The 15,167-nt window shown below is 45.4% G+C and overlaps 1 protein-coding gene across 1 annotated transcript in view; it reads right to left on the reverse strand.

Annotated features, from left to right (window-relative positions):
• Positions 1–14,688, reverse strand: part of nwd1 (NACHT and WD repeat domain containing 1) — a 70,356-nt gene extending 55,668 nt beyond the window's left edge. Inside the window, exons 1-4 of the mRNA XM_078567550.1 lie at positions 14,611–14,688; positions 10,555–10,671; positions 10,070–10,424; positions 7,284–8,562 (exon numbers count right to left, since the gene is read on the reverse strand). Coding sequence (XP_078423676.1) covers positions 7,284–8,562; positions 10,070–10,424; positions 10,555–10,671; positions 14,611–14,688 — 1,829 coding nt within the window. The remainder of the gene's footprint in view (positions 1–7,283; positions 8,563–10,069; positions 10,425–10,554; positions 10,672–14,610) is intronic.
• Between the last annotated feature and the right edge of the window lie 479 nt (positions 14,689–15,167).

A 15,167-nucleotide genomic window follows, 5' to 3' on the forward strand; every position in this document is an offset into this window, starting at 1 on the left:
AAATAAGAGTAGAGCCAGGTGAGGGCAGTCCCACCCAGCTGGTAGTGAAGCTATGTTCTATAGTAATGGAACATATATTATACTGCTGCCCCTTGGCAACATTGCCTGAAAGCACAGTGACAATTTCCACATGTATGCAGATAACACCCAACTCTAGCTCACCACCACCTCTCAGGTCCCCTACACTCGCCTAGATTTTCACTGCCAAGGTGGGTAGCTCAAGCTTGCCACACTTTCCTTGGGAAAAAGTGCCTTGAATAGCAGGACCTTCTCTCAAGGTGGTGGCATGAGGGTAGGCGTGAAGAATAGAACTGGGCCCATCACAGAATCTTAACGGTACAGGAGGAGGCCATTCGGCCCATCATGTCTGCACCAGCTCTCCAAATGAGCATTATGACTTAGTGCCATTGCCCTGCCTTTTCCCCATACCCTTGAGCATTGCTTCTATCCAAATAATCATCCAATGCCCTCTTGAATGCCTCAATTGACCCTGCCTCCAGCATACTCCCAGGCAGTGCAGTCCAGACCCTAACCACTCGTTGTGAGAAAAAGTTTTTTTCTCATGTCACACTTGCTTCTTTTGCAAATCACTTTAAATCTGTGCCCTCTAGTTCTTGATCCTTTTACAAGCAGGAACAGCTTCTCCCTATCTCCTCTGTCCAGCCCTCTCATGATTTTGAACATCTCTATCAAATCTCCTCTCAGCCTTCTCCCCTCCAAGGGGAACAGTCCCAACCTCTTCAATCTTTCCTCATAGCTGCAGTTCCTCATCCCTGGAACCATTCTTGTAAACCTCTTCTGCACTCTCTCCAATGTGTTCACATCCTTCCTATAGCCCAGAAGCGTACACAATACTCCAGCTCAGGTCTAACCAGTATCTTATATAAATACAGCCTAGCTTCCTTGCTCTTTTATTCTATGCCCCTATTAATAAAGCCCAGGATACTATATGCTTTATTAGCTGCTCTGTCCACCTGTCCTGCCTCCTGCCCCCTTTAATGACCTATGCACATGTATACCCAAGTCTTTAGGCTCCTGCACCCCCTTCAAAATTTCACCCCTTATTTTATATTTATTGCCTGTCCATGTTCTTCCTACCAAAACCCCCAGATGCAAATCGGAGGCAGCCTCAGGGGCTGCTGAGTGCTGAGACATGCTGTTTGAAAGGTCTGCCTCGGTTCTCTGGGACTTTGTCTCAGTTGCTTTCTTAAACATTAGGCACTCTAGCCCTCACCCCTCACACCCCCTCAATCCCCCACCCCTCCCCATGCCAATTCATGCCAACCCATGCCGCCGCCAACCCCAATGGCCTCTCACACCCTCGATGCCAACCCTTGCACACCCACCCATCCCCATGGTCCCTTATAACCACTATGGCAACTTAGTGCCAGCTCACACCAACTCATGACCTTCCACCAACCACCCTTAGACACTCCATGCCAACTGACCCAGTATCCACCATGGGCAGACCTCAGGAGCTATGCTGAGATTAAATAAAATAAAGTTCTAAATATCTATTGCAAAGTTCACTATATATATAAAAAAGCCTCATTCAAGAAATCCCATTCAGAATATTTAAATCCCCTCAAGTACTTAATCCCTTATCAAAACAAGCAGACTTGTATTCATAACCCCATTCTAAAGATAGCTAATTAATTACCTCCTTACGCTGTCAATCAAACTGTGAACTTACACCACCCCCCTCACAATGTGAAGATGATAGGTTGTGGAAAGCAGCCAAGCACTACTAATGCTATAATGATAGCCTTCAGGGTTATGTCACCAAACAGCTGTTGAAACTGATAGGACAGATATTTTTTGACTCTCTCAGACATAGGCAGGCAGTTATTTTTCAAGGGCTAGCCACTTAAATAACTTGACAGCTTTACCATTTTACAGACCTTATCCACCCTTCAAGAGCATTTACGTCTTCCCCAAAAATTTGTAACTCCCACACCGAGGGATAAGGCCCTTGCTCCAGAAAAAATGGGGGTCTGTTTGAACTCATCGCTATGTTAATGGCCCAGCTGAGTTTGTGTTTCTTACACGTGTGAGTCAGACCCATCCACGTTCTCCAATCGGCAAGAAAAGGATCTGCTAGAAATGGGGGGAGAACTTCTGATTTGGGGTCCAGATGCCATTCTGGAAGATCCTCAGAGTCTCCATGCCTCTGCCAGAATCCAGGCCACTGTCTCTAACTTGTCTAATGGCCTACCAGACATCCAATACTGGATAAGAAGAAAATTTCTCCAACTAAATATTCAGAAGACTGCAGCCATTGATTTTGGTCTACACTACAAACTCCGTTCTCTAGTCATTGGCTCCAAATCTCTCCCTGGAGAGATTTCATAATCTTGGTGTTATCTTTGATCCAGAGATGAGCTTCTGACCACATAGCTGTGACACTATTAAACCACTTATCTCCACCTCTGTAACAACACCTGAATCCATCCCTGCTACAACTCATCTGCTGCTGAAAATCTCATCCATGCCATTGTTACCTTTAGACTTGACTATTCCAAAATACTCCTGGCTGGCCTCCCATGTTCTATTTACCTTGAACTTAAGGTCATTGAAAACTCTGACTACCCGTGTCCTTATTTGCACAAAATCCTGTTCACCCACCACCCCCGTGTCCACCTGTTGCTATTGTTTTCCAGTTAAGCAATGCCTTGATTTTAAAATTCTTGTCCTTGTTTTCAAATCCTTGCTTGGTCTCTAGAACAGTGTGTGCAGTTTTGGTCTCGACATTTAAGAAAGAAGTTTCACATCCTGACCACTCTCTGAGCCTCCAGGCTTAAGCAGAAATCATCATTTTCAACAGTGAGATAATGTCAGTGAGACGAGGAATTAGAGAAGAGGTGGGTTGAATCTTTGAATCTTTGATGGACATTGCTGGATATCAGTGTCCAAGATACTGTTCAAAGAGATTAAAAGCAAAATACTGTGGATGCTGGACATCTGAAATAAAAACAGAAAATCCTGGAAATACTCAGCAGGTCTGGCAGCATCTGTGAGAAAGAAACAGAATTAACTTTTTAAGTTCAATATGATTCTTCTTCAGAACTGAAAGGGAGGTAGAAATGTTTTTTCTAATTCTTTTATGGGATGTGGGCATCACTGGCTGGGCCAGTATTTATTACCCATCCCCAGTTGCCCTTGAGAAGGTGGTGGTGAGCTGCCTTCTTGAACGTCTGCAGTCCATGTGGTGTAGGTGCACACACTAGGGATGGAGTTCCAAGATCTCGACCCTGCAACAATGAAGGAACGGCGATATATTTCCAAGTCAGGATGGTGAGTGGCTTGGAGCGGAACTTCCAGGTGGTGGTGTTCCCATGTGTCTGCTGCCCTTGTCCTTCTAGATGGTAGTAGTCGTGGGTTTGGAAGGTGCTGCCTAAGGAGCCTTTGCGAGTTTCTGCAGTGCATCTTGTAGATGGTACACACTGCTGCTACTGTGTGTCGATGGTAGAGGGAGTGAATGTTTGTGGATGTGATGCTAATCAAGTGGGCTGCTTTGTCTGGGATGTGTCAAGCTTCTTGAGTGTTGTGGGAGCTGCACTCATCCAGGCAAGTGGAGGGTATTCCATCACACTCCTGACTTGTGCCTCGTATCTGGTGGACAGGCTTTGGGGAGTCAGGAGGTGAGTTACTCGCCACATGATTCCCAGCCTCTGACCTGCTCTTGTAGTCACAGTATTTATATGGCTAGTCCATTTCTGTTTCTGGTCAATGGTAACCCCTAGGATGTTAATAGTTGGGGATTCAGTGATGGTAATGCCATTGAATGTCAAGTGGCAATGGTTAGATTCTCTCTTGTATAAAAACAGATAGTAAGAGTTTCTATAAATATTTTAAAAAGAAACGAGTTAACAAAGTGAGTGTTGATCCTATGGGAAGTGAGTCTGGAGAATTGATAATGGAAAACAAGGAAATGGCAGATGAATTGAACAGGTATTTTGCATCAGTCTTCACTATAGAGGATACAAGTAACATCCCAGAAGCAGCTATAATTCAGGAAACGGAAGAGAGGGAAGAACTCAGGAGAATTACAAATACCAGGGAATTGGTACTGAGTAAATTGTTGGAGCTGTGACTGAAAGTGCCCCGGTCCTGATAGACTTCACCCTAGGGTCTTAAAAGAAGTGGCTAGTGCGACAGTTGGTTTTAATATTCTGAAACTCCCATGATTCGGGGAAGGTCCCATTAGATTGGAAGATAGCAAATGTAACTCCATTATTCAAAAAGGAGGGAGACGGAAAGCAGGAAACTACAGGCCAGTTAGCTTAACATCTGTCATTGGGAAAATGTTAGAGATATTATTAAAGATGTTGTAGCAGGGCACTTAGAAAAATTCAAAGAAACCAGGCAAAGTCAACATGGTTTTGTGAAAGGGAAATCATGTTTAACCAACCTACTGGAGTTCATAACATAACATGTGCTGTGGATAAAGGGGAACCGGTAGATGTACTGTACTTAGATTTCCAGAAGGCATTTGAGAAGGTGCCACATCAAAGGTCATTGCGGCAAATAAAAGCTCATGGTATAGGGGGTAACATATTAGCATAGATAGAAGATTGGTTAGCTAACAGGAAGCAGAGAGTAGGCATAAATGGGTCTTTTTCAGGTTGGCAAGATGTAATGAGTGGTGTGCCACAGGGATCAGTGCTAGGACCTCAACTGTTTACAATTTATATAAATGACTTGGATGAAGGGATGAATGGGATGGTTGCCAAATTTGCTGATGACACAAAGATAGGTAGGAAAGTAAGTTGTGAAGAGGACATAAGGAGGCTACAAAAAGATATAGATAGGTTAAGTGAGTGGGCAAAGATCTGGCAAATGGAGTATATTATAGGAAAATGTGAAATTGAACATTTTGGCTGGAAGAATAAAAGAGAAGCATATTATCTAAATAGTGAGAGATTGCAGAGCTCTGAAATGCAGAGGGATCTGGGAGTCTTAGTGCATGAATTGCAAAAGGCTAGTATGCAGGTACAGCGAGTAATTAGCAAAGCTAATAGAATGCTATTGTTTATTGTGAGGGGAATTGATTACAAAAGTAGGGAGGTTTTGCCTCAGTTATACAGGGCACTAGCGTGACCAGATCTGGAATACTGTGTACAGTATTGGTCACCTTATTTAAGGAAGGATGTAAATGTGTTGGAAGCAGTTCAGAGAAGTTTTACCAGACTAATACCTGGACTGGGCGGCTTGTCTTATGAGGAAAGGCTGGACAGACTAGGCTTGTGTCTGCTGGAGTTTAGTAGAGTAAGAGGCGACTTCATTGAACCATATAAGATCCTGAGGGGACTTGACAGGGTGGATGTGGAGAGGATGTTTCCTCTTGTGGGAGAATTTGGAACTAGGGATCATTGTTTACACATAAGGGGATGCCCATTTAATAAGGAGATGAGGAGAAATATTTTCTCTGAGGGTCATGAGTCTTTGGAACTCCATTGTTGAAAAAGGTGGTGGAAGCAGAATCTTTGAATATTTTTAAGGCAGAGGTGGATAGATTCTTGGTAAGCAAGGGGGTGATGGGTTATCGGGGGTAGGTGGGATGCAGATTTGAGGTTAATATCAGATCAGCCATGATATTATTGAATGGTGGAGCAGGCTCAAGGGGCCAAGAGGCCTACTCCTATACCTAATTCATATGTAAAGGATATACTTGTATTGGATGCAGTACAACAAAGGTTAACTAAATTGGTCCCTGTAATGAGAGATTTGTCCTGTGATGAGAGGCTGAGTAAATTGGGTTTATATTCTCTGGAGTTTAGAAGAATGAAGGATGACCTCGTTGAAACCTTGATCAGGTGGACGCTGGGAGATTGTTTCTGTTGGTCGGGGAATCTAAAACACAGGGGCACATCTCAGGATAAGAAGCCGATCACTTATGATGAGGAGAAATCACTTCACTCAAAGGATAGTGAATCTTTGAAATTTTCTACCCCAGAGGGTTGTGGATGCTCCATCAGTGAATACATTTAAGGCTGGGATAGATGGATTTTTGGTCTCTCAGGGAATTAAGGGACATGGGGAACAGGAAAATGGAATTGAAGCCTAAGATCAGCCCTGATTGTATTGAATGGCGGAGCAGGTTTGACAGGGTGTGTGGTCTCCTCCTGCTCCGATTTCTTATGTTTTTGTGTTCATTTCTCCCTATTTCAGTAATCTTACTGACAACCCTCCGAGATACTTATGCTCCTCTAATTCTGATCTCTTGAGCATCCTGAATTTTAATTGCTCCGACATTGATGCTTTGGCCTTTAGTTGCCAGGGCCTGAAGCTCTGAAATTCCCTCCCTGAACCTCTCTGCCTCCATATCTCACTTTCTTCCTTTCAGACAGTTCTCTTTGACCAAGCTTTGGCCATTTGCCCCAATATTGTCTTATGTGGCTCGGTGTCAAATTTTGCTTGCTAAAGATCGTTGTGGAGCGCCTTGTGATGTTTTACTATGCTAAAGGCACTATATGAATACAAGTTGTTGTTGTTAGTATTAAACACTGTATGGTAATGTAACAATATGACCAGATAATCTGCTTTTGGTGGTGTTGGTTGAGAGATATTCTTTCAGAATAACATTGTGGGGAACACTCCTGTTCCTCAAACAGTTCTTTGGGATCATATGTGTCCACCTGAGAGGGTAGAGAGGGCCTCGGTTGAATGTCAAAACTAAAAGATGTTACCACTAATAGTGCAGCAGTCACCCTGGATTATGTGCTCGAGTCCTGGAGTGGGGCTTCATCCCACGACCTCTATCTCAGAGGTAAGAACGTTACCACTGAGACAAGGCTGTGATTGCTATTCGTGGCTCAGCCATTCAGGAATGGGGTTCAGAGGAAGGACACTACAGGATTTCCCATTCATTCTGGTGAGAATGCACTGTGGCACTGGCTGACATTCATGCCCATTTCTCAGTTTAACCGGGTGGTGTTTACAGCTTGGTACCAGGGGAAAATTCATAAACTCTACCCAAACAGAACTGGGCACCACCATCAGATTGAAGCACTCCTTGGTCATGGAGAATAAAGCTCACTTTATTACCCCATTCTGCTCTCCCAGATCAGGTATGACGCAGCCCGGGTGCAAAGAGGAGATGAACTGTTCTCAGCAAGTAGAATGCATCTTTAACCTGATCCCTACCACATGAACATGAATCACTGGGAAGTTCCTCACGGATTCTCCCATTTCATTGTGGGAAGCTGTGTCTCAGTTCCATTGTAGTCAAACAAGCTGGTTCTAGTGACCCTTGTCTTGCAATGGAATGAAGTAGGACAAACCTTGAGCAGGCGATATACCCCAGAGCGTGTGATACCAAGACCTTGCCATGCTTCTTTTCTAGGCTTGTGTATAAGAAGCGCACAGACTCCCGGGTGCCCTTAGCGACATATAGCTCAGAAGCTGGCACATATGAGCTCCATCTCTTGGCTTCATCGAAAGACAACTTGAGCATGAGAGGCTGTCCACACTGCCTGAAACCCTCTAGAATGAGCTCTTGCTGTTCTCCTGTGAGTTTCCTCTTCACTGTCATCAATAGCATGTCGATCACTTGCTGGCCATGTTCACAGGATAGCGGCTCCACTTTGAAGTAGCACTCTTGGCTTGGTATGGCTTCTTGTAGGACGTTTAAGATGTTGAATTCCTCAGGTAAGGTGGAGATGATAATGTGGACCTTTGGGGGACATTCCTTTGGCAGCCAGTGGAGCCTATGAGCTCCATCGTTGGAAGACAATTGGTCCAGGGAGTCGAAGATAAGGACAAGGGCTTCCCTATTCTTCTTGGACACTGCACTTAGAAGGCTGTGGAAAAATTGGACCAGCTCATTGTAAGAGTTAACAACATGGGCCGAAGGAGGTTTTAGTTTGAATGCTAAGCACGCCTGGAAGCAGACACTCTTCAACACTGGGTGAATTTCTGAGCTCTGGGGCGATGTACCCAGCAACCTGGTAACCACCACAGTGCCTTTACCGAGACTTTTCCTGACCTCCTCAGCAAGTTTTGACATGACTGCGGTCTTCCCGGTCCCCGAAGGACCGTGGATAACCAGCGGCCTGTGGGTGCACTTGTTCTGCAGCTCAATGCTTTGGCAAATGCTGGTGAGGAGTTTGGCTCGCCCACAGAAGATGCTGCTTTTCTTATGGCAGAGATCCATGTGGTGAGACAACTCTTCAAACAGCCAATCCATCTCATCCTGGGCTTCATGGCGAACCGTGACTCTTCTGAGAACCTGCTGCTTTATGTCCTCGACAAAGTTCTGGCACAGGTTATGGAGGTATTCTCTGTGAGCTTCACTTTGTTCATCCAGCACTCCGCTCGGCCATTGCACTTGGTGTACATGGAGGTCCTTTGAATATTTGGTGACAATTTGAGTCTTTAAGCGAGTGAGAAGTTCCTGAGCCTCAGTGTCGATGCAGCCATCATTTGTAACGTCGATAAATTTGTGAAATTGTTGCTGGTCACAGTGATCCTGGATGTTGGGGATATCTCGGATAAAGATTGAAGAGTACACATCCCCTTCTCTTGTGTCCTGAAGGCCCTGGTCAATCTCAAACTCAGTGACTGTAACACAAGAGAACAAAGTAACCATTACCAGGACAGAGCGATGCTGGACATCAGCAACCATTTAGTCAATCAATGAGAACGAGATAAAATGAAGTCCCAATTTCACCCAGCCCACCCTGCACAAACCAGGTGGGAGCGTGGTTAAAATGGCGGTTGGGGGTGGTGGTGTGAGTGAGGTTCCTGAAGCATTCCCACCTAATGCCATTTTTACTTCCCAGAAAACCTGTATAGGAGAGCAGTACATACCAGGCAGGCAGGAACTCACTTTAGATCTAATGTCATAGCCACATAGGCCCCTGCTCCGACTTCCTCACTATATCCCTGAGTCATTAAACCCACCAGTCTGTAGAGAGGGAGCAGAGTGGCCAGAAGAGGTCAAGGTAAGTTCATTTGCTTGAATTTATATGAGGATTCCTCATTCAAATAGTCGTTTGGTGGTACAGCACTTGAGTATTGCTGAAAAAGGGACATGGCAAAGCTTTTTGTCTTGCGCTCATCAGGACACTTCGCACGAATACCAGTACAGTGGGAAAACAACAATTTATACTGTATGGGAAGAGAGTGTTGATTGGTTGGCAAGTGGAATCTGGTTGGTAGAGGCATTGCCACGGAGACATGTACATGTACACACATTGCACCTGTTTCAGCTAAACAAAATAAGTGACAGTCATTTGTTGACTCATTCCTCAGGGCAATGTCTTGACCAATCAGGGTCAAGCTGTCTGGTTTAAATTTCAAACAATGCTGGCAGTTAACTGTCAGTCACCATCAACTGGTGCATTCTCCATGGCAATGCCTCTATCAATCAGAGCCTGCTTGCCAACCAGTCAGCAATCTCTTCTCATATAGTATAAATTGTTGTTTTCCCCATATATAGGTATTCTTGTGAAATGTCCTGATGAGTGCAAGACAAAATGCTTCAATATGTCCCTTTTTTCAGCAGTTCCTCATTCAAATAGGTTATGCTTGATCTCAGCCAGTGATGCAGGTATTGAGGGATGACACATTAGGGGGACAGTGGCATAACGGTAGTGCTACTGAGCGCATAATCTAGAGACATGAGCTCAAATCCCACCATGCCTTTGGGGGCAATTTAAGTTCAATTAATAAACTGGGAATGAAATACTAATCTCACCAAAATTATCATGAGCTACAGGATTGTTATAAAAACCCATTTGGAGTGGAAATCTGGCCTAAGTGACTCTAAGCCCACAGCAATGTGGTTGACTCTTAACTGCCCCTTGAAATGGGGCAGTTAAGTTACTCAGGCAAGTCATTCAGCTTCAAGGGCAATTAGGAATGGGTAATAAATGTTGGCTTTGCCAGCAAAGCTCACATTCCAAGAATGGATAATTGAACTCTGACATTCTCTCTAGATCTTTTTAAGGAAAAGGACTTTGCTGCCCGGAATCAGTTAACTCAGCACAATCTAGTGTGATGGAGGGGGTGAATGCCTTTCACCTGGAGGCCATGGGGTAGCAGCCCAGGGTCCTGTGGAGCAGACCTGATTTGAAGTACTTGTGTTTTGCTTCTTTCTTCATTCGGCCCTCCTCCTCTGCCTGTGTAGCCGCTGTTCGAAGTAGGTCAACAATCTGTTGCTGCAGCTCCGACCAGGACTGCACCGCCTTCTGGTGTTCCTCCCCCTTCTCTGGCCTTGCATCGCTGTAATATGGCAGGTGCGTGGTGATAGGCTGAAGGATATAGACAGGAGGAATAGCATTCTCGTCTTTCCAGAACCAATCCAGAAGCAGTTTAGAGGATCTGGGATCTGAAGAGTGCTTCAACAGCAGTTCCTCGAATTCCTTTTCTTCGATTATACGGGGGATGGGTCGATGACCATAGCGATTGCCAACGAGAGCCTGCCGGTTTCAGAGAAGCATTGCGATTACTACATAGGTGAAGGACCATACTGAGTGTGATCAGCCGGAAAAAGAAACTTAGGGGAGGAGAGAAGAACAATGAAAAATAAAGGGAAAAAGGACAACTTACAATAAAGGTGGGCCCCACTGACATCTTTTGGCAAGATTCAATCTCTCTCAGGCACAGTTCTGTGCTCATGTGATCAGTGGTCAATGTATCTGGTACTCCCCAACGCATGTCAACTACCTGAAGGTGGTTGGTAGACAAACAAAGTTAGCTTGTGTTTCTGCATTAGGGGGTGAAATTTCAATCCCCAAGAATGGGTGCATCATTAAAATCATTAATTTTTTGGATAGCATTCGGAACCTGGCTCCAACAAGCCCACTTTCAGGCCTAACAAAGGTAAATTTAGAAATCAGACCTAACCAATGCAGACAGGAGGCTAGTTATTGCAGCAATGTACATACTCCAGAGGCAGATGTGGTCCTTTTAAACTGAATTTCACTGATTTTCAATTGACCAAAGTTAGAGAATTTTATTTCCATTTCATTTCGCTGAGTACTTTTCCAGCGCTGCTTGAGGGCAATGAGGAGCGGGAGTGAGTGCTTCCCCAAGCCCCCACTCCATCCCACCGCTCCACAAGTTACCCTAAAACCAGTAAGTGATGGGAACCTCTTGGTCAGCTGAACTTACACCTACCCCAAATATTCAACCTCCTTTGTCCAAATTTAACAACCCACTCAATACCCACTATGTCTGGCACACCTCTGCTTGGCTCCGCACCATACTCCCACCCCCTGTCACACTGCCTCCACATTACAATCCCTCCCTGTCATAGTCCCTCTGTGTCACACTCCCTCTGTGTCACACTCCCTCTGTGTCACACTCCCTCTCTGTCACATTCCCTCTTTGTCACACTTCCTCTCTGTCACATTTCCTCTCTCTTACGTTGCCTCTCTCTTACACTCCCTCCTTGTCACACTCCCTCTGTGTCACACTCCCTCTGTGTCACACTCCCTCTGTGTCACACTCCCTCTCTGTCACATTCCCTCTTTGTCACACTTCCTCTCTGTCACACTCCCTCTCTCTTACATTGCCTCTCTCTTATACTCCCTCCTTGTCACACTCCCTCTATGTCACATTTCCTCTCTGTCACATACAAACATATGAAACAGGAGCAGAAGTAGGCCATTTGGCCCCTTGAGCCTGCTCCGTGGTTCAATAAGATCATGGCCCTGTTTGTGTTTTGAACTCCACATTTCCATATATCCCGATAACCTTTGATTCTCTTGCCTAACAAGAAACTATCTATCTCTGCCTTAAAAATATTCAATGGCCCCGCCTCCACCACCTTCTGAGGCCGAGAGTTCCAAAGTCGCACAACCCTCAGAGAAAAAATTCTCCTCATCTCTGTCATAAAAGGGCGACCCCTAATTTTAAAACAGTGCCCCCTAGTTCTAGACTCACCCACAAGAGGAAACATCCTTTCCAAGTCCACCTTGTCAATATCGTTCAGGATCTTAAATACTTCAATCAAATCACCCCTCACTCTTCTAAACTCCAGTTGAAACAAGCTCAGTCTGTCTAACCTTTCCTCAAAAGACAACCAACTCATTCCAGGTATCAATCTAGTAAAAGCAAAATTCTGCGGGTGCTGGAAATCTGAAACAAAAACAGAAAATGCTGGGAAAACTCAGCAGGTCTAACAGCATCTGTGGAGAGAGAAACAGAGTTAACGTTTCGAGTCTGTATGATTCTTCTTCCTCATTGTCTTCTTCAATCTAGTAAACCTCCTCTGAACTGCCAACAACGCATTTACATCCTTCCTTAAATGAGGAGACCAAAACTGCTCACAATATTCGAGATATTCTCTTACCAATACCCTGTATAACTGAAGCATAATCCTTAAAGTTTATGTCCAATTCCTCTCGCAGTAAAGGATAACATTCCATTAGGCTTCTTATTTACTTGCAGTACCTGCAGACTAACTTTCTGTGACTCATGCACTAGAACATTTTGATCCATTTGCACCTCGGAATTCTGCAGCCATCCTCCATTTAAGTAATACTCTGTTTTTTTATTCTTCCTGCCAAAGTGAACAACTTCACATTTTCCCACATTATACACCATCTGCCAGATTTTCATTAACTCCCCATTCTCACTCTAGAGGACCAACACTCACTTTATTTACTCTTTTCCTTTTTAAATACCTGTAGAAACTCTTGCTGTCTATTTTTACATTTCTAGCTAGCTTCCTCTCAGACTCTAATTTCTTTCTCCTGATTAACCTTTCAGTCATTCTCTGCCATTCTTTATATTCTGTCCAATCACCTGACCTGCCACTCATCTTTGCAGAGTTGTATGCTTTTTCCTTAAGTTTGATGCTTTCCTTAACATCTTATATTAACCACAGGTGGTGGTTCCTCCCCTTTGATTTTTTTCTTTATAGTAAGAATATACTTATTCTGAGTATTTTGAAATATCCCCTTAAGTGTCTGCCACTGCTTCTCTATTGATTTATCCTCTAGCCTAGTTTCCCAGTTCACTTCATCTAACTCAGTTTTCATGCCCACATAGTTGCCCACATTTAAGTTTAAAATACTAGTCTTAAACCCACTCTTCTCCCTTTCAAACTGGATGTAAAATTCAATCATATTGTGGTCGCTGCTACCTAGGGGTGCCTTCACTCTGAGGTCATTAATTAATCCTGTCACATTACACAATAACAAGTCTAATATAACCTGCTCTCTGCTTGGTTCCAGAACATGCTGCTCTAAGGAACTATCTCAAAAACATTCTATGAACTCCTCATCCAGGCTACTGCTGCCAATCTGATTTTTCCAGTTAATGTGTAGATTAAAATCACCCATGATTATTGCTGTCCCTTTATCACAAGCACACAATATTTCTTCTTGCATACTTTGTCCTACATTGTGGTTACTGTTAGGGGGCCTGTAGACCACTCGCGCAAGTGACTTCTTTCCCCTAGTATTCTTCATCTCTACCTAAACCGATTCTACATCCTGATCTCCTGAACCAAGGTCATCTCTAACTATTGCCTGAAAAGGACTTACCAGAACTTACCACGTGAACCTAATTCGCTGCTCACTCAGTCTCCATCTCACTCCAGCGTAGTTGCCTGTCTCCTCGCCCGCCCCTTACTGACCTCGCACTCCCTCTCTGTCACACTGCCTCTCTGTCACACTCCCTCTCTGTCACACTCCCTCCCTGTCACCCTCCCTCTGTGTCACACTGCCTCTCTGTCACACTCCCTCTCTGTCACACTCCCTCTCTGTCACACTGCCTCTCTGTCACACTCCCTCTCTGTCACACTCCCTCTCTGTCACACTCCCTCACTGTCACACCCCCTCCCTGTCACCCTCCCTCTGTGTCACATTTCCTGTCACACTCCCCCTCTGTCACACTCCCTCTCTGTCACACTCCCTCTCTGTCACACTCCCTCACTGTCACACCCCCTCCCTGTCACCCTCCCTCTGTGTCACATTTCCTGTCACACTCCCCCTCTGTCACACTCCCTCTCTGTCACACTCCCTCACTGTCACACTGCCTCTCTGTCACACTCCCTCTGTGTCACATTTCCTGTTACAATGCCCCTGTCACACTCCCCCTCTGTCACACTACCTCTCTGTCACACTCCCTCACTGTCACACCCCCTCTCTGTCACACCCCCTCTCTGTCACACTCCCTCTCTGTCACACTCCCTCTCTGTCACACCCCCTCCCTGTCACCCTCCCTCTGTGTCATATTTCCTGTCACACTCCCCCTCTGTCACACTCCCTCTGTGTCACACTCCCTCTCTGTCATCCTCCCTCTGTGTCATACTTCCTGTTACACTCCCCCTCTGTCACAATCCCCCTCTGTCACACTACCTCTGTGTCACATTCCTTGTGTCACACTCCCTCTCTGTCACACTCCCTCTCTGTCACACTCCCTCTCTGTCACACTCCCTCTGTCACAGTACCTCTGTGTCACATTCCTTGTGTCACACTCCCTGTCTGTCACACTTCCTGTTGCACTGCCTCTTTGTCACAGTCCCTCTCTCTCACAGTCCCTTTCTGTCTACACCCCTGCCATGGAATAGTTAAATTACCACCATAGTTTCAGTGCAGAGAGTACTGCTCCAGTGATATATTGCCCCCTGAACTGACCGATGGTCTGACTCACCTCAAAGACCAGGCCCAATTTCTGACAGAAAGCCTGTACCTCTGGATAGGCCTTGTCCAGGAGAGCATCACGTTCCATGCTCATATCTGGAAAAGATGGGAAGAGCTGGTTATTGTGGGAATTCTGATTCTGCGCAGAGTGAGCACTGCTACCAATCTAAGGAAAGTGATGAGCTGCAGTTGGACCCTGGTCAATTCTCCTGACCCGAGACCTGTGTCCACCTCCACAAGGCTGGGGCACTTGGTCTGCAGGCCTCAGGGACTTGATGAAAAGTTAGAAAAATCCAATGAGAACAGAGGAATTTTAAACTGGAGAAGCAAAACACCATGGGCAGAACTTTCTGCCTGGCGGGGGGGCAGAGCGGGAGCGGGTATGGGGTTGGGTGGGCGCGGACCCAATCACCACCCGTGATCGAGTCCGCGCCACCATTTTAGGCCAATTCTGGCCCGTCCAACATGAATTGCGGCTCCCGAGGGCAGTGGGAGTGGGCGGGCGGCAGTGGGACTGCAATGACCACCAGGTCCAATGGTGACCTGGGCGGCCTGTTTAAAAAGCTG

Source organism: Cetorhinus maximus, chromosome 22 (genome assembly GCF_964194155.1).
Source record: "Cetorhinus maximus chromosome 22, sCetMax3.hap1.1, whole genome shotgun sequence".
Taxonomy (NCBI): Eukaryota; Metazoa; Chordata; class Chondrichthyes; order Lamniformes; family Cetorhinidae; genus Cetorhinus; species Cetorhinus maximus.